This window comes from Rhipicephalus microplus, unplaced genomic scaffold (assembly GCF_043290135.1).
Source record: "Rhipicephalus microplus isolate Deutch F79 unplaced genomic scaffold, USDA_Rmic scaffold_13, whole genome shotgun sequence".
NCBI classification, from domain to species: Eukaryota; Metazoa; Arthropoda; class Arachnida; order Ixodida; family Ixodidae; genus Rhipicephalus; species Rhipicephalus microplus.
Window position 1 is genome coordinate 34,700,099 of NW_027464586.1, and position 19,304 is coordinate 34,719,402.

General features: G+C 44.2%; 1 protein-coding gene across 1 annotated transcript in view; it reads left to right on the top strand.

Annotated features, from left to right (window-relative positions):
• The window catches only part of Cadps (calcium-dependent secretion activator 1), a 721,673-nt gene that overhangs the window by 597,298 nt on the left and 105,071 nt on the right, over positions 1-19,304 (top strand). The window contains exon 28 of the mRNA XM_075882731.1: positions 10,696-10,821. Coding sequence (XP_075738846.1) covers positions 10,696-10,821 — 126 coding nt within the window. The remainder of the gene's footprint in view (positions 1-10,695; positions 10,822-19,304) is intronic.

Sequence of the window (19,304 nt, forward strand, 5' to 3'; positions counted from 1 at the left end):
TTGTATAAAATTTCAGTTTGAAGCCTGTGCTTGCCCTTGTGCCACTGGTGTTGCTTCATTGACTATTTTTTAATCTCTGCGCAGATGCATTGTATGCATGTTGAAATCAACACAGCAAGAAACTAAAACGCAAGAAGAACAAATACACACCACTGCGTCGTCTCGCAACTATACTTATAAGAAAGCACATCATTGGAATAAAACCAAAGGTATCAAACTCCCCTGATCTTGTGGACGACAATCACAAAGTTTAGTCCTGAAAGGCTAACACAGTGCAGAAGTTTGAAGTGGAAGAGGGGATGAAAAACGCCAAATAATGTAATTTAAAAGGCCTTTTTACTGCATCTTATATATGGGACATTTTAAAAAAAGATTTGTCATCAAAATTCAAGAAAGATGACGATGCCGACATTCAGAATAGCTAAAATATGGATGCTCATTACGAAATGAAAAACATTAACTCACATCATTAGAATGAAACCAAAGGTATCAAACTCCCCTGATCTTGTGGACGACAATCACAAAGTTTAGTCCTGAAAGGTTAGCACAGTGCAGAAGTTTTAAGTGGAAGAGGGGATGAAAAACGCCAAATAATGTAATTTAAAAGGTCTTTTTACTGCATCTTATATATGGGACATTTTAAAAAAAGATTTGTCATCAAAATTCAAGAAAGATGACGATGCCGACATTCAGAATAGCTAAAATATGGATGCTCATTACGAAATGAAAAACATTAACTTCATTATGTTCTGGCTGCACGGTGTGCTTGTGGAACAAAAGCTTGAGACCAGTTACATATGTGTAATTTACCTGAACACGTTATCAAGGGCAAGAGGCAAGAAATAAGTGCGAGTGACATTTAGAAAAGTGACACAACTTTCTAAACAGCTGCTGAAGTTCTGAACATGCTCGCTTGATGCCTTGGGAAATTTAGCAGCGACAAAAGAAGAAATGTTCGTATTAATTCTTCTGCAGAGACGATTCTCATGGTCGATCGCAGGGCCTCGTCAGTCATCCTTAACAAGAGAACTGACTTTAGTTAGGGTAAAAGTATCGGCTTCAGAGTCTTTTGTGCAGGCTTGGTCACTCAAGAAAGGTCGGCAGGACACGTGTTTCAAGCATCCGATTTAATCTGCAACCAGTGCAAAATGTTGTTCTCACGTGATAACAATGGGACAAAAAAAATTTGAAACAGATTTGCAATAGTGGTGCCAAGCCTCAAAGAAGTGATACTGAACAACCCTCATTGTTTCGTGTCATTAGTTTATTTTTTCCTCCTATTTTTTAGCTGTTATTCCTGTCTTCTTTTTTATAATTTATCTTATTGTATATTTATATTACATTCTATTTCCTTTCTTCACCTTTTTCCCTCACTTTTGTATTGTTTCTTCGTCATTCTTTCTATGCGACACCTTGCTCTCTCCCAACCTTTTTTTCTCTGTTCCTCACTCTCGCTTATCTTTCCAACCCCCTTGCCCACTATACTATAAAAAGCTATGATGAATTCTGCTGGCGTACCTGTATAGTCGAGTGGTTGTTTTCGGATTGTCAGTACATAGATTCGATTGCCATCTCGTTGAGAATGTTTTTTTTTTGCCAACATTTCATTCTCTTTCACTCATTCTCTAGTTCATCAGTCTTAATGCATCCCATGCGGGATGTATCGGCGCATGTGTACTGGGAGTGAAGCACAGCAGGACAAAGATGAACAAGAGGCCAAAGAGAGCATGTGCTTGTTCATAATGATAGTTATTTCTGTTCTCCCATCGCAAACCAATGCTCTGCTTAAACAGATCCACTCTTAAAAAATGAAAAAGGTTGCATGCACAATCTTTTACTATGTTCCAAATGATCTTCCGATTCGGTCTTGATAAGTGTGTGCACCATCCGAGTGTCAAAGCATTTTTTAGCAAAATAAAGGTATTTTGACCGTTTTAATATATCCATCTGGCTAGCTGGGTGCTCGCGTGATCACCTCCTTTACTAGTACGTACCAAAACTGGCATATAAGAGTATGCGTGTATGAGAAACATGACTGACGTGTCAGGACTTGAATGACATGAAATACCTGTCATGCAAATCATGAAACTCTTTCCCACACTTATCTGGTGCATACCCATGAAATGTGGGCATACCACGCTGGTTATGATCCCACAGTAAGGCTTTGCCTTCTCAAGTCTGGCTAAAACAGTCATCGGAAATCTTACCATGATAACATTGAAGAGCTTGTGTCAAAAAAAAAATCCACTGCCCATTTCAGTAGACCATAAAAAATTTGTAGATTATGAAGAATAAAAATCATAATTAAAGGCAAAGTTGAACCCAGGCATTCTGTGAAGCAGTCAATTTTTCAACCCCAGAGTTGTACGACTGCTTAAAGTTGCGTCCACCACGGAGGATCAGGGGCTAAGGTTCTCACCTGCCGATCCAAACTTCCGGAGTTTGATCCCGGCCACGACAATCGCATCTTTTAAACTTGTTACAATGGAACAAGTGAGTATGCCTACAAACACTTGTTACCCCGTCGCAGTGGTCTAGTGGCTAAGGTACTTGGCTGCTAACCCGCAGGTCACGAAATCGAATCCTGGCTGCGGTGGCTGCATTTTCGATAAAGGCGGAAATGGTGTAGGCCCGTGTGCTTCGATTTGGACGCACGTTAAAGAACCCCAGGTGCTTGAAATTTTTGAGCTCTCCACTACGGCATCTCTCATAACCATATGGTGGTTTCGGGACGTTAAACCCCACATATCAATCAATCAATTACAAACAGTTGTTATTATTGACGAAGTGTTAGCCTCGACGAGCTGGTTCAGGCAAAAACCCTGCAAGCATGAGCCACATGAACGTCGTCTTCTTTTACCCTGGCACATAGCTGGCGCCGCTTTTCTCCGGTACATACTATTTGCTTATATATGAAAGCAGTGTCGTACAACGTCTCGATTCAGAAAGCTTGATTACCACATGTATTCAACTTTAAAGAAAAGATATGCCTTATTTTTATGATGCTTCATCTTGTTGCAGAGAGCAGGAGAAAGTGCATTGTCATTTATACCATGGTATACACTGTATTTGATCCCAGATTGATTTATTGTCCTCTGTGGTCTCCAATGCACCCAAAAAACATTCATACATTTAACGCCTCCCATGTTAAGTGCTTTGTCTAGAACTGCATGCTTGCTATGGCAAAGGGGCTAAGAAAGCAAGGGTTCCTGGAAAACATCCATAAAGTGGCTTGTAACGAGCCTGTAATCAGTGTAACTTATTTCATATGACTACCATGTTGCACAAATCACTGGCTTTTGCCTTCTTGCTGAACGAGTTTGTAACAATGAAGAATCTGTTATTTGTCCACAGTATGAATGAAAAAAAGGTAGTTTCCTTGATCTCTTACCTGTCAGCAGATTGTGACATTCTTGTGTGCCTTAAAATAAACTGATATTCATAACTCTGTTTCCTGTGTGGGTTTGTTGATACCACACTTGCAAGCGCAGTCCATGTACAGTTCTAGCCATGTTTTATGCAATGCAGCAAATAAAAACAAACTTTCTGCTGCGCAGTAAATGTACAATGAAGCAAGCCTTGTGGGGATTACAACTCAGGTAACCAATTGCTAGCGGAGCTTTTGCCTCGTTATACAGAATTATGAGGTTGCATCAACAAAGAAACAGATGAAAACCATTTACAAGGTAACACACAATACTGCAATAATGCGCTGCTGAGTATAGTTATTTTCCATTGGTATGACTATTTTCTCCAATCATTTTTTATTGTGTGTCTATGCTGAGCATCTTTTGAAATACAATGAGGCAAAAACATCCTGCATCTTCAGCTTCAATCAAGCTCTTTTTTTTTTTTTTTGCAGCCCTGCTTGCTCTAAATAAATTTTGTACAGTAGCCTGCTTGAAAGTGGGACTGTGCTGCATTTCCCGAGACTGAATTATGCCATGCAGTTTCTTTATGTGAAATAAATCAAACAGCACCATAATTAGAAGATAAGGTGAAAATAGCAGACCTACGGTATGTTGTGTCTGTTGCCTTATCTCTAATTTATAGATAAATTAGAGATGCACGATTCTCCCCTAAAATAGATGTATTCAGTAGTACACCTTCAGAGTATGCTACTAAGCACGTTGTGAAAAAGTGCTCCACACAATAAATGAGGAAGTTATTCATTTAAGAGCTTAGTATAGAAGCAGAAGCTACACTTTGGTATGCATAGGTTCTATAACAAAAAAAAAAAAAACAGAAAATAAGTATACCACTCTTGCAGGAAGTTAAAAGCACACCAGCAATTCTAAAGCTGAAGAAGAAGGACAAAGGATTCCGAAAACCTAGCACTCATATGTAATAAGGTATCACAATCTTGTGCATTTGAAATAAAGCTATATTCATACCCTGATTTCATCTATGGCTTTGTTGATGCCAGGGGTGTATGCATTGTCCCTGTACTGCTGCAGCCACGTATGAAACACAGCAAAGAAAAACACTTTCTTCTATATAGTATAAGTACGTCCCAGGAACTAGCATGGATTTGGTGACTAATTACCAACAGAATTGAAAGTTGGGCTAGTTGGATATGCAGGGTATAACTGTTGTTCGAGCGCACAAATAAACGGAAAGGAAGAGAGGACAAGCGCTTGTCCTGTCTTTCTTTCTGTTTATTGGTGCATTTGAACGACAGTTAGACTAATTACCAATTGAGCTATTTTGAACAAAGAATTAACAGAGTATATGTGGTTGTTTTAACAGGGAAAGATAAAACCTGAGACCAAGGTTACAAGCAATGTTGCACCTATGCTGTCCTCATTGTAGTTATTTCCTTTTGTCATGATTTATATATCAGTCATTCTTTAGCATGTGTCTATGCCAAGCAATCTTATGACTCATAATAGAGTCAAAAGATTCCGCGTCAAGTTAGGGCAATGTTTTCTGGGTTACATTAACCAAGTGTCTCAATGATTAGGCTGCATTTGCATAGACTTGATTTAGCCACGAATTTATGAGGATGACAAAAATCAGCATTATAAATAAAGAAAGGGTGAGGTGAAAAATACAGACACAGCATGTGTGTTCATTGCCTGCTCTTTATTTCATCGATAGCGCTGTTATTCCTCCTAAAAAAGAAGTAGTATTCAACGCTACACCTGCATACACTGTGCATTTGCCACCAAGCACATTCCAAACAAGTGCTTCACAAAAACTGTGTGAGTCATTCCTTTCAGAGCCAATTACATCTGGTGCGTAATAAGTATCCCCCTTTTGCCAAAGAGTTATAAAAGCATATGCCAGCAATTCTAAAGCTTGACAGAAAGGAAATATCTTTCAAATGCTAGGTATTTAATTGACAAAAAACTTTGAATATAGCTTGCTGAAAGAATCAGATTTCCAAGGAACTGCAGGATTAGTACTGTTTAGCTAGTACTGCAGATGACTTCAAGTATGGTCACATATTCCTTGTTACGTACGTGTACTGTACACATACATGTGCATCGTCACTGCACAGTGAAAGTCATTGCAGTTGATGAATCAGGGAACGAAGTTTCTGAATTAATTACAGCTATATAAACTACTTAGTTCATCTTGGGTTCCAAGATACACTTTGCACCCGGACATATACATTGTTGCAAGAGATACTTGTACTGCAAATGAAACAAGTCGTGCAAGGAATAGGTACAGGCGATAATTAACAGCATAATGTTGTGAGACCAAGGTGACTATCACAACTGTATTAGTTATAACAGCCGAGTTTATTGCTACTAGTTAGCTACTTTCCCTCTTAACCATAAATGTTCCATGCATCCCTGCTTGACTCTTTGCCAACCCATACTTTTAAGTATGAATGCACCGATCCCACTCGCCTTTTTGCTGCCTTCTGTTCTATTGCAATATTCTCATAAGTAGCCTGGATTGCAAGGTGGTTGCTCCATGTCCAGAAGATGTGTCTCCACAACCCCCTATACCATCAGCTCCTCCTGCCTCAACTGCTTTTCTATCTCTTCCGACTTTAACCTATTCCTGCCACCCTGCATGTTAATATAGCCTATGTCTGACTTAACTCGGCGCCTGTGCTTACGTCGATTTCTTCTCCCACGGACTCCGTGTGGCTTGAATATTTGTGTCCCATTTAGAACCGTCTTTGGCTACACTGTTGGCCTCAGGGCTCTGGGTCCCACCAAAAAGCTATGGTATGATGACCCATTCTATTACTGACCCTCCTGCCTGTCGCACCACTGTAGTGAATGCCATCCTGTGCAAAGGGGCGAGCGCCGGGCTCGTACACGTCTTGGTTCACTTCCATTACGCTGTATCCGAGTTGCCAGCTCATACCCTTGATCACACAGTTGGCCTCCACTATTCTCCTTTCAATCCCACGAGACTGCCCCCAGACCTCTGGGACTGTGCATATGGTCACATGCTCTATCATCTGCTCCCGTTCTGCCCTAAGCTCCCCCTGAAGCCCCTCAATGCTAGCCTCCATGTGCTGCACGGCCGCTTTCAGTGCCTCGCACAGCCTGCACCAGAAGCTCACCTTCTGCGCGTCGGCCAAACTCGAGAATTCTATCTTGCCCAAGTAGCACCAGTGCTTGCATTCTTCGCAATGCACCAGCTCACTCTCGCCCGTGGTTTTCTTAGCCTCGTTAGCCATCGCCCGCCCGGCCATCGGACCGAGCGCCCGACAGCCCTAAGTTCAACCCTAATGTATTGATAGCGCTCCGGCGCCTTCTGAGACCCGCCTCCTCTCAGCGTTGTCGGATACACTTTGACGGCGGACAGCTGCAAGTGTTAATGTGTTAATGCAACTGTTTGGTATGTTCACGAAAGTAGTTGTTGGCATTGTTTCAGTGTGCTTTTCATCATGGCCTCGCGATGATGATGCATGACTGAGAATGGCGTCGTGATGCTGCTGGGAAGGAATAGGAAGCAGCGGACTCTCTGAATTTTGAAAATAATTGTTTCTTTGTTTTGCTAGCTCAGATCAGCTATATTTTTTTTTATTTCACTACAACGAAATTTTTGCTATATCTTGTCCTAGATGTCAGGCTCTACCCAGGGGGCCTTGCGAAAAACGCCGCCATCAGTTCCCCTATCACCGTGCCGCCATAAATGGATTGTGAAAAGAGAGCCGTCCGCATGTGAGCATTGTGGGGTCTCGAATCGGCGAGCGCAGGCCACACTCTTGGAGTGAACGGACACAGTTGACACGGTCCGTACAATACCAAACAACATACATACATTTATTTACCTACATTCGAACGACGATATCGTCCAGCGAATCGACACATCAATTGCAATTAACACGCTAGGACATCCTTACACAATAACACGACAAACACACAACTTGACAAACACAGTGACACACCCAACGCGGCGTCGCCAACGCTTGACTCACCACGAGGGCCCCCGGACGCGCAGGCCTGAGGTGCCATTCACCGAGGGCCCACGCTAGAGACAACCGTTCGCTGCAACCGCCACGCGCAGAAGAGAGTCGCTCAACTCTCGCTCGTCACTAAGGCTTGCTTCCCCCAAGGGTCACTGCCGGCGCTACCCCATGATGATGATGACGATAGTGGTGGCCAACTCCCGCGAACACAATGCCACCTACCGCCCGGTGGTTGTAACCCGAAATGCGGCTTTTGGGCGAGACACGTACGCCACGCAGCTTAAACAACTTTACAAAGGGTGTCGGCACTTTCATAGCATGCATAGGCCCTCCTTTTTCGTGTGCATTGAGGCACAGTTTCCTGAAAATCAAAGTCTTGGCAAGCCTCTTCCTTCAATCCAAGCTTGTTTAATTAAAATAAGAAGCTCATCAAAACAAACTGCAGGTACATTGCAAATGATGTTTGTTATTTTGGTGTGGTGCGAGTGAGCTTTGCATGACATCGAATTCGAGGCAAGCACTCCGACGAGCATTCTGTAATGCTTACGTACGTTAAACTTAGGCATACACAAGATGCCAAAGCGTTGAAGTGCATACACGAGCAATCTAACGATCAGGAGTAGGAAACTTGCTTTATCGGGCACGAATGGCCCTGGCGAGTTTTCCCCATTGCAGCTGCATTCTCCATCGAGCTCACGCTTCCTGTGCGTTGAAGTGTTTTATTACGCATACTATAATGTTCTGTTCATGGTTGTCTTCCATTTGTATGTACTGCAAAAAGGGATACAGGCGTGTTCACTTTCTTAGCATACAACAAAAAGCAAAACTGAGGCCTCCGAGATAGCTCCAGCAATTGCGAAGACCAACAGCAAGAAAAACCTGATTTTGGTCGCGATGTACGTGTTTGCATTTCGTAGTCGAAGCTAGAACTGGGAGCTTTCAAAGGCCTACATTTGTAATACTGCATAATAGCGACAACTTCAGACTATTCATGGTCGTGGTGTGTGCGATGTTTATTGCTTGCATCACCTGTCTACTCTTGCACGGCGCCCACCGCAGTCAGATGCTCTGTTACCTTCAAATGAATGTTACCACGGTTCTCCGTCATGGCTACTGAAAACACTAACAGGAGACCTACACTATCACACTTTATCATGCTACCGGTTGTGGAGAACGCGAGTAATTCGCTTACCCAACACGCTAGGAACAGCCCACATCCAGCGCTCTCATTGTTCTGCTCTTAGAAAGCTGCGAAAATTGGTGAAACTTAAATCGTTTACGTTTGTGGCAATTCACAACTCAACAGTAGGGCCGAGTGGGGTCTCCTTTCATAGAATGCAAAGCTGGTGTATCTGCTTTTGTTTTCGCCATCGTTCTGGTGAGTGAACCAGCAAGCATTTTATGGCCGTTCGGTGATGCGTTTGACTAGCGGAGAGAAATTCTCTTACCAAGTGTTCAACGCACAACAATGCCCAAATACACCTAATATTTAGCTGAATCGGTGTTCTGTGTGCTGTAGTTGCACCTGGTTGCGCAGCAAGTTGAGCAAGAAAGTCGGGCTTTGCCCTACTCAAAACTGCGTCGACAGGTGGCACTGCATGTTCACAAAACTCCAGAATCTGAAGTCTATAACGGGTGAGTGCATTTTAACTACGAGGATGTTTAATGTGCGTGTTAGGGCTCGTCGGTGTCTGCTGGTAGATACATAGATTTTTTATAGGAGAAAGGGAGAACTGAAGGTAACAAACGGGGAGACTGGAGGAGGGGAAGCAGTGATAACCACACATTAGAGCTCCGGAGTGGGCTATTGTGACATGCTGATGTGAATTATCGAAGATGTTTTTTAGTACCGCTTCAAAATCTGGATGTTACAAAATGGCGTTGTTCTTTCGATAATGATGTTGGCCAGGACAGTGTAGAATTAGGTGCTCCATGCTGATTGTGCATGAAGAATGGCATGCATGAAGATAGCTCCGGCAATCGTTAAGACCAACGGCAAGAAAAACCTGACTGTGGTCACGGTCATTTTGCAATTTACCTGTATGACGTGCTGCATGCAGTTTTGCATGGGTACTAAAACAGTTCAACGCACAGGAAGTGAGAGTTTGATGGAGAATGCAACTGCAAAGTTAAAAATTGCCAGGGCTATTCTTGTCAGATAAAGTGAGCTTCGTACCACTGATTACTGGAGTGACAAAAGAATGCAGGGTGTAAAGGTGTCCATTCCCTTCTTCCAGTGAACAAGAATGTGTCATTTGTAAATTATATAAGGTGCAGTGGCTGCGTTTGTGAGTACTTTGTTAAGAATATTTCCTGGAATTGGCTCAGGGCAAGATTCTGAAGGATACGAGGAAGAGTGACATCCTTGAGTCTCTCCTGGTTAATATACTTCAGGAAGCACTGCATGCATGCCATTTCAAAGTGATAGCTTGATGACATATTTACATTGGGGTGGCTACCAATATCAGGAGATGCACAAAGGAGAGGTTGGAGATAAAGTAGAAGTCCAGCATTTGAGGTGGCAAGACTGTGTGCCACCTCATTACCTCTCCCTTGGATCCCCTCATAACCCGGTGTACAGGTGACTGTAGTTTCAATACTATTCTTCTGTTTATGCAGAATTTTACGAATACGTAAAGTCACGACATATGTATTTCAATTTTCTGTTTCATTTAATGCCTGAACTGATACTCTGCGAATAGTTGACGGTGCTAAGTTATTCTGTAGGGTGGGCCAAATGGTTAAAAGTTCTTCTTGTTAGGCGTCGCGTAGTTCATTCTGCATGTATAGCAATTGACCTCACCAGTCAGTTTGTACCATGCTAAGACCAAGCTCTGTCCATCGAGAGCGGTGTCGTTAAAAATGGCATAGGTGGTATGCAAATTGTGCATGCCAAGTGACGATGTCACCATGCTTTGCCTAGGAATGTGCTGGAAGAAAGCGAGGAGAAGACATAAATAAAAACGAGGAAAAGTTTGTTTTTCTTTTTTTTTTTTTGCCCTCGGTCTGAGAGCGAGCATTGTAAGCACTCGGTATGCAGGTGCGCGAGCAGCAAAAACGTTTTTCGACAGACAGACAAGCCAGACAGACAGATAATGAGGGGAGAAACAAAGAGAGGGAGAAAATGAACTTTGGCTTAGCGATCTTTCATTGTGGCTATCACCTAGGCTTAGCGGCAGTAGGAAAGCCCCCTAGCTTCACTGTTTCTTCATGCCTTGCTCTAGTGATGCCCTAATTTTTACTGCTTCTTCTGTTCTAGCAGAACAAATAAATGGCATGACATTCAGAAATGTCTTTATGATCTACTGATGCAGTACCGGCAAGGCATGTCCAGTTCAGGCAAGGAAGTGGGCCAGCAGTACATCAACTCTGTGCGCAACAGCATGGAGCAGCTACGACAAAAGGTCAGCGACGAGCTCTGGGTGCTCGCCCTGTTTGAGGTAAGCTTGTATTGTGTCCCTTCAATACACCACTTGCGGCAAATCAATTTTGAGGTTGTGTCTCGACATCAGTTCATGAAATAGACTTTTTTTATTTATTCCTCATTGCTCCATTCATTAGTCCCTTCATCCTGCGAATAATAATTGATGGCGTTTCTTTGACGTCCCGAAACCAGCATGCATGATTTCGAGAGACCTCTTAGTGGAGAGCCTTTCCCACCTGGGGTTCTTTAACCCTTTAACTGCTCATTTTTCTGGAAAATTTCCGGTCAAAAAGTGCCTATTTTTTCTATTCCTGATTTCGAATCTGATTGTACTAAAGAGTAGCTAGTCGATGCTGAAAAAATATTTTGTCTACATAGTAAAATCAACAAAATAAAGTTTATTTCTGAACAATACTTAGGAAACCAACTACCTAGTGCTAATAAAATTTAAAAACCTTATAAACCAAACAGTTACACATGCCACGTCTTTCTTCATTTCTGTAGGCTAAGCACTCTTAGGATATTTCACTTGAGAAGCTTCGGGGCTTCGCGAAAAATTTCAAAATGCGGAATAATGCAAGACGGTTTCACTGGTGGGCACTCGACATGTTCGCGTCCGAGCTGTCTTCATCATCACCTGAGCAGCTACTCGATTCACCGTCATCGCTGTCTTCCGTTCTGGACACACGATAAATATCTTCACTCGAATCGCCATCACTCCGAGAATATCGCGAAAACAAATAGCATTTTTTTTTTTTATACACTGGCCAGCTATGCGTGTGTCACCACCACTGCATACTGTCTTTCCCTACAAAAACCACTCTCTTGCCGCAGTAGGAACCCAAATCCTCGAGAAAATGCTGCCATCTGGTGCATGACACGCAATGTAAGCCGTAAATGTGCGCTTCTCTGCCTAAGGCTATAGGGGTGTACCTATTCTGCTAGGACGACTCGCCCGAAGCAGTTTGGTGACAGTTTGGGCAGAGCTCGTTCAAAGCAGTTAAGGGGTTAACGTGCACATAAATCTGAATACACAGACTTCGAGCTCTGTTGCCTCCATTGAAATGGCTAACATGCCTGCCCACTACGCAGCCTGTGGATGTTAAGCACGAGATTCTGGGACATTGCAGAAGCACGTGTGCTGGTGAGGTTTTCGAAGCATTCTTCATCAACATGGGAAGTGGTTGCTGTTTAAAGTGAGGCCTTGATATCGCTCTGCAGTGCAGAAGTGCCCTTTTTAATGAATAAGGTGTGTTAGCATGTGATGTTTTTCGGGGCGTCTGCACAGCTACGTTTCGTTTCGCTACTTAACGAACGCTCTACAGTGTATAAAAACAGTTTGTAGTTCGTGTATGACTTGTTTAATTGTTCCTTCTTTGTGGCATCATTTTTTTTTTAGTGCAATTTTTTTCTGCATAGAATGGTTTGACAATAAAGTGGTTCGTTGAACGCGTTGGTATGGCATATTGGAAGGAAACAGCGCTGTTGCCCTCTAAGAAAAGGACATTGTCTTTTTATCTGGTTGATTACGCATGCTATGAGAATGGTTTTATGGTGATCATTTTTTTATTAATCTACAACTATCACTTTTGCTTCATTTCTTTTTGTTTCACTGTATAGATATATATGCGTGGTTTGAAGAATAAAATTTTTTTTGTACGTCAATGTTCTGTATATGTCCTTCTTTGTCTGTTTCTCATTTTGCGCCCTTTTTCTTTCTAATAAGATTCGACAAATATGACTCTCTGGTCATGACATGAATAATGTTACAATATTGTCCTGTAAGTTGTCAAACACATTCCCCCAAACAGTGGCACCTACCCGCGGGTGGGTATGTGCCACTGGTTTGCGGGTATGTGCCACAGATGATGACACCCCTTATCTACCCAGGAATGGTGAGAACACACGTGGGTAATTTTAGCGCGTGAGCTTTAGGAAAAAGCTGATGTCGGCTGCATGGACCCGACGATTGTAAAGAAACGATGTCAGGATCCCAGCTGTAATCTGCGTGCCAACCAAGTATTCTATCTAAGAACCACGCAAGGTCTCGCACCTCCTCTTTAGGTAGATCGCAATGTTCATGAAGTGTGGATTTGAGATTCAGTGATGGGTATCCATGGCTATCTTTATGTTATAATCATTGCATGCCACCATTGAAGAAAGAGCCGCTGTGGCTCATACACGTTTTTGAGTGTAAAGAGGAAGAGAGTAGCTTTTATAAGGTCTTAAACAGCCGACTGCAGGATTATCTTGCACATGCAGAAACGAATAATATTATAGCCACAGATGCTTCAGTAGGATGAAAAAACAGGTGTAGGTATATACTTCCATTCGCTTGGCTGGTCTTTTTCATTAAGACTACCGGATTTCACTCCCGTTTTTGAAGCTGAACTGTTGGCAATAGTTCTAGCGCTGTGAAAACTACCTTTGAATGCCTATAACGCGATCATAATCATGGATTCCCTGTCAGTATGTATGTCGATTACGGGGCCAACAAAAGCGATGGCCTCAAAGACCAGCTATGCCAAGCTTTCCAAAAATACAGCTACAAAAATACCCGAGTTAACGGGGGAGTTCTGACTCACTCCCACACCTAGCCGTGCGTGGCTCCGCCGTGTCCAGGGAAAAGGGGATCCTGAGGGTTGAGCCGACGCCGGGTGATCGGACCTTTAAGGCCCCCCAGCAGAGGCAACACACCCTTTTGGCCCCGGCTTCACGTAGACGGCACCCCTGGGCTGACCCACCCAGGGGAAATCAGCAGTCGCCTTTTCCTATCTTTCTCCCTACATCTTCGTCTTTATCTCTCACTTTTTTATCTATCCTGTCTTCTACTCTCTTCTGTTTACTTTCAAACTTCCTGGCAGCTAGGGTTAACTTTGTGCAAATAGCCTACGTTGGTCTAGGCGCATTGGGTTATAGTTGCATTGTACGGCTAGCGTCTGCAGGTTTTAGCATCCGCAAACTTGTTGCGTCCCCTCGTTGGGCTTCGTGGTGGGTGGCCGCCAACGCATCTGAAGAAAATTAAGCTGGCATGCATAGAGCGTTTTTCTTATTAAGTGATCGTACCGCCTTGAAGCACGTACGCATCGAAGACTTAGGCTTTTTCAACCGATCAAATGAAAACTTCCCCCATTTTCATGTTATACATAGTGAGATAAGTGGCAAGCAAGCCAGAACTGTATCCCCCTTTGTAGTAGCCAGATGTCTCACAGAAACTCTTGGGGCCGGGTACAAAGTTACCAAAATGGCCAGCGGAGACCTCCTTCTTGAAGTTCGAGAAAAAGAACAGTTTGAGAAGCTACAAAATCTTTCAACTTTTGGTAACACTCCGATCACTGTAACACCACACAGATCTATGAACACAACCCGTGGAGTAGTATCTGATGCTGATTTGCTCGGCTTGACCGAAGAGGAACTTCTGGAGGGGTGGAAAAGTCAGAATGTGACCAATGTACAAAGGATCATCATCAGAAGAGACAACAAGGTAACACCAACAAAACACCTAATACTCACGTTCGCTTTCAGTAATCTGCCAGAAAGTATTCAAACAGGGTACACGAAGACGTCGATCAGACCATACATACCTAACCCACGTCGTTGTTTTAATTGCCAGAGGTATGGCCACCGCTCACAAAGCTGTCGTGGTCACCAAACTTGTGCACAATGTGGAGTGTCAGGCCACAATTCAAACAACTGCGAAGAACCATCACACTGTGTGAACTGTGGCGGAAATCATGCCGCATACTCACGGTCTTGTTCATTTTGGAAAAAAGAAAAAGAAATCATCACATTGAAAATTAAAGAAAATATCACATTCATTCAAAAAAGCAAGATGAAGAGTGTCGCCATTTTATGGCGCTACATATGCTGATGCGGCGCATCAGGGGGCAACGCCGCAGCAGCCCTCGCCACTCCTTCGGCCAGCGCAGAGCGAGCCGACGGCTGTGACGCTTGCCCCCAAGGCGGCAGTAGTTCAGTCTACTCCGCCTCCTAGCGAATTGAGGCCGGAGACTCCAGGATCCTCTGGTCTCAAGGCCTCACCGCACCAGGCGAGGCCTAAAATCCGAACCACCAGCTCGCATGTGCGGGCACCCAGTGCCTCTGAGGAGGCAATGGATACAACGGTACCCTTGGTACCGAAAGAGCGGCGCGGCTTCTTGGAGCGCATCAAGAAAAATAAAGAACCAACAATGGGGCCGGACGACCGTCCTGCCACCTTAATTAACAAGCTCACTCCAACACAGGATACTCTCTGTACACACAGCAGCATCTCTTTTTTTAATATGCAGACAGAAATATTACAGTGGAACATCCGAGGCCTTCTTCGAAACCTCGATGACTTACAAGAACTCCTCCATGAACACAATCCTAGAGTGCTGTGTGTACAAGAGACACACTTAAAACGAACAAACACAAACTTTTTACATAACTACGTAATCTTCCGAAAGGATAGAGATGATGCCATGCCACCATCTGGTGGTGTAGCAGTTTAGTTAGTTAAGGTATAGCATGTACACAATTACCCCTTCAGACTTCCCTCGAGGCGGTGGCTGTTCGAGCAGTTATTTTTAAACAAACTCGTCGCCGTCTGCTCTTTGTATATACCTCCGCACCACCGTCTTGAAAAACTTCAATTCCAGTCTTTAATAGACGAACTACCTGAACCTTATCTGGTCCTTGGGGACCTGAACGCGCATAACGGTCTGTGGGGTGACTCTCGCTGTGATGCACGAGGTCGTCTCATTGAACACTTTCTCGTTCCATCAGATGCTTGTCTGTTGAATAGGAAAGAGGCAACATACTATAACCTTGCCAACAAAACTTACTCTTCCATAGACCTCAGTATCGCATCTCCTTCACTTGTACCATTACTTCAGTGGAAAGTCATAAATAATCCATACAGAAGTGACCATTTTCCTTTAGTTTTGAGTACACCAATATTATATAAATGTCCTCCACGTGTTCCCAAATGGCTGATAAACAAAGCCGACTGGGAACAATTTCGAAAGATTACTCACTTAAGTTGGACTGACATATGCGGATTAGGCATAGATGAAGCTGTGCAGTACTTCACGGCTTTTCTTACTGACGCAGCAGCCAAGTGCATCCCACAAACATCTGGACTGCCCGGCAAACGACACATCCTATGGTGGAACACTGAGTGTCGTAATGCGCGAAAGGAACATAACAGGGCATGGAGGTTGCTGTGGAACTTGCCGACAGCGGAAAACTTTGAGAACTTCAAGAAAATAAAATCTCGAGGCAGGAGAATGCATCGGCAGACCAGAGGAGAAAGCTGGCACAAGTTTCTATCAGAGATAAATTCATATACACAAGAGGCTGTTATATCCCGACACCGGGCACATGGTGTCACATCTTTATTACTGAGGCGCACACTGCCAGCCTCAACACAAGCAGTACAAAACAGAATAACACCCTCCAGATACTGTTGACAGTATATGTACACACTCTATCTCTCGGCGCATGCGCAACTGGCAGTAGCTTGAGAGCATGCATACAAACCCTGCGACTGACGTCACAACACTTCCTTCACGCACAATTTTAGAAACTATCATAAGTCAGGCGCTCAGGTGGGCGCCGTTGCCTTGTGCTACGTCGTAAGGGAACCGGCTGCTCACGATTTTCGGGAAGTGAGAGTCTCGTGGGTGACGACGAATCTGAGCTTTGGTTGGTCGTCGATGTAGCATTTGTGATGTCCGATGCATGTGGTAGTTCCACTTCCGGTGGTGGGTCCTGTTGTGCCGTCGGTTCGATGTCCGATGGTCGCAAGTGGTCCGCGTGCACAAACCGCACTTTGTTTCGCACATGCACTAAATACGTCGAAGAAGATTTCACACACGTCACTTCTCCAGGCCACCAGTTCACAAGTTGCCCACGCACAGAACGCACCAGTACACGATCACCTACAGCAAACACTCGAGGTGAACCTCGGAGCCTGTCAGCAGACTTTTTTATTTCTGCGGTCTTAGCTCTCATCTGATTTGTTACGTCCGGGTGCAGCAGCGACAATCGGGTCCGCAGCTTCCTTCTCACAAATAATTCAGCAGGGGTTCTTCCCGTGAAAGTGTGAGGTGTGGTTCGATAACAAAACACGAAGTTATCTATCCTGTGTTGCAGTGTTCTGTTTGTGCCCTTTTCCGAGTCTTCTAGCACTTGTTTGAGCAGTGCTTTTTTTGTTGTCTGAACTGCGCGCTCCGCCGCACCGTTAGACTGCGGATGGTACGGCGGCGTTAGTGTGTGCCTCACACCATTAGCTTGAAGGAATTCTTTGAACTCAGTTGCCCGAAACTGCGGCCCGTTGTCCGTCACTACCTCCAGCAAAAGGCCATGCGCCGCGAACCATGAACGCACTACTTCAACGGTCTTCGCCACGGTGGTTACACTCATTATCTTAATTTCAAGCCATTTGGAATAGGTGTCGATAGCGAGGAGAAACATCCTTCCCTTTTCTTCAGCGAAGTCTAAATGCACACGCTCCCACGGATTCTGGCATATTTGCCACGAGGACAAGGGTACGGGTTGAGCTGCAGGGAGAACCGTTTGGCATATTGCACATTTGCGCACTGTGTTTTCGAGGGCTTTGTCCATTCCCGGCCACCATACTACTGACCTCGCTAATGCTTTCATTCGGGTTATACCTAAGTGCTGCTCGTACAGCAACTGCAAAACATTCTTGTGCAATGATTCCGGTACTACCACTCTGTTTGTCCATATAACGCACCCGTTGTCTACACTGAGCTCGAGCCGGCGTACCCAGAACGGCTTTAGCTGCTCCGACACGGTCTTGGGCCATCCATGCCAGATCATGTCGCGTACAGCCCTCAGCACTTTATCGCATCCTGTTTCTCGACTGACATCATTTGACGTTAAAGGCAAGTCGTTTAGTGCTGAAAAGTAGATTTCTTCGCACTTGCTACCTGTGTCAGGTAACGGTAAACGGGACAATGCGTCTGCATGCTGGATAGCTGATCCTGGTTTGTGTTTGATTCTATAGGTGTAGTCGGCCAAAAATGTCAGCCAACGATGCACTCGTGCCGTGGCTACTGCACTGCCCTGCCGTTTAGGGTCAAACAAAATTGTCAAAGGTTGGTGATCTGTTATTATGTTAAAGGGCCGTCCGTAAAGGTACTTATGAAATTTTTTTACAGCAAACACAATACTAAGTGCTTCTTTCTCAATCTGCCCATAGTTACGTTCGGCCGCTGATAATGACCGCGAAGCAAAAGAAACCGGCTTTTCCTCACCGTTCACCAAGTGCGATAGCACAGCCCCTAACCCGTAATCAGAAGCATCACATGTGATCCAGATTTCTTTTTTTACGTCATACAACTGCAACACAGTCTTATCAGTCAACAATTCTTTGCATCTTTCGAATGCTTCATTACATTCGCGTGACCAGTGCCATGTAGTTTCTTTTCGCAACAAGTTGTGCAGTGGTTCCAAGATCGATGCTAAATTTGGCAAAAATTTTCCGTAGTAATTAATCAAACCTAAAAAGGCCTTCAACTGACTCACGTTAGTGGGCCTTGGCGCTTTTCTGATAGCTTCAACTTTTTCCGCTGTTGGGTGTAAGCCGTGCTTGTCGATCTCGTGTCCCAAGTATGTGACGCGTTGCTGAAAGAAGCTGCATTTCCTTGCGTTCACTTTTACGCCGTGTTTACTTAGGCGTTGAAGAACTTGCTCCACCCTTTCATAACACTGCCCGTCGTTCTCACCAGCGATGACTACATCATCAATGTAGCACGCGGTTCCAGGCAGATTACGCAGTATCTGGTCCATGACCGCCTGGAAAATAGCTGGTGCGCACGCTACGCCATACGGCAAGCGGCGGAATCTAAACAGACCTAGGTGGGTGTTAATAGTGAGCTGTTCCTGCGCTTGTTTGTTTAGTTCGAGTTGCAAGTACGCTTTTGAGAAGTCTATGATAGAAAACACAGTTCCACCCTGAAGATTTGCGAATATGTCTTCAGGAAGTGGCAAGGGATAGTGATCGACCTTGATGGCTGGGTTTACTGTGACGCGATAGTCGCCACATAATCTCAGTTCTTGATTGTTCTTTTTTGGAACAATCACAAGAGGCGTTGTCCATGGACTATGTCTGACCTTATATATGACTCCAGCTTTTTCTAGCTTGACCAATTCTTGTTCAACGCGCTCGCGCAAAGCGTATGGCACTGGTCGCGCTTTCATAAAGACAGGGCGCGCGTCATCCTTCAATTCAATGCTGCATTCGAATCCCTTAATTGTACCAAAACCCGCGCCAAACACTTCGGGAAATTTCTCAGCAAGCAATGCCTCCTTAGCCACCACATTTACTGAAAATACTTCCTGCCAATTTATTTTGATTTTAGAAAGCCAATCTCGGCCAAACAACGTGGGCATTCTAGCACCCTGCGTTTATTTCGCTATGACAAGTGGCAGTTCGAAACACTGGTCTTGGTATTGCACCTTTACATCCATAATACCAACAGTAGGGAC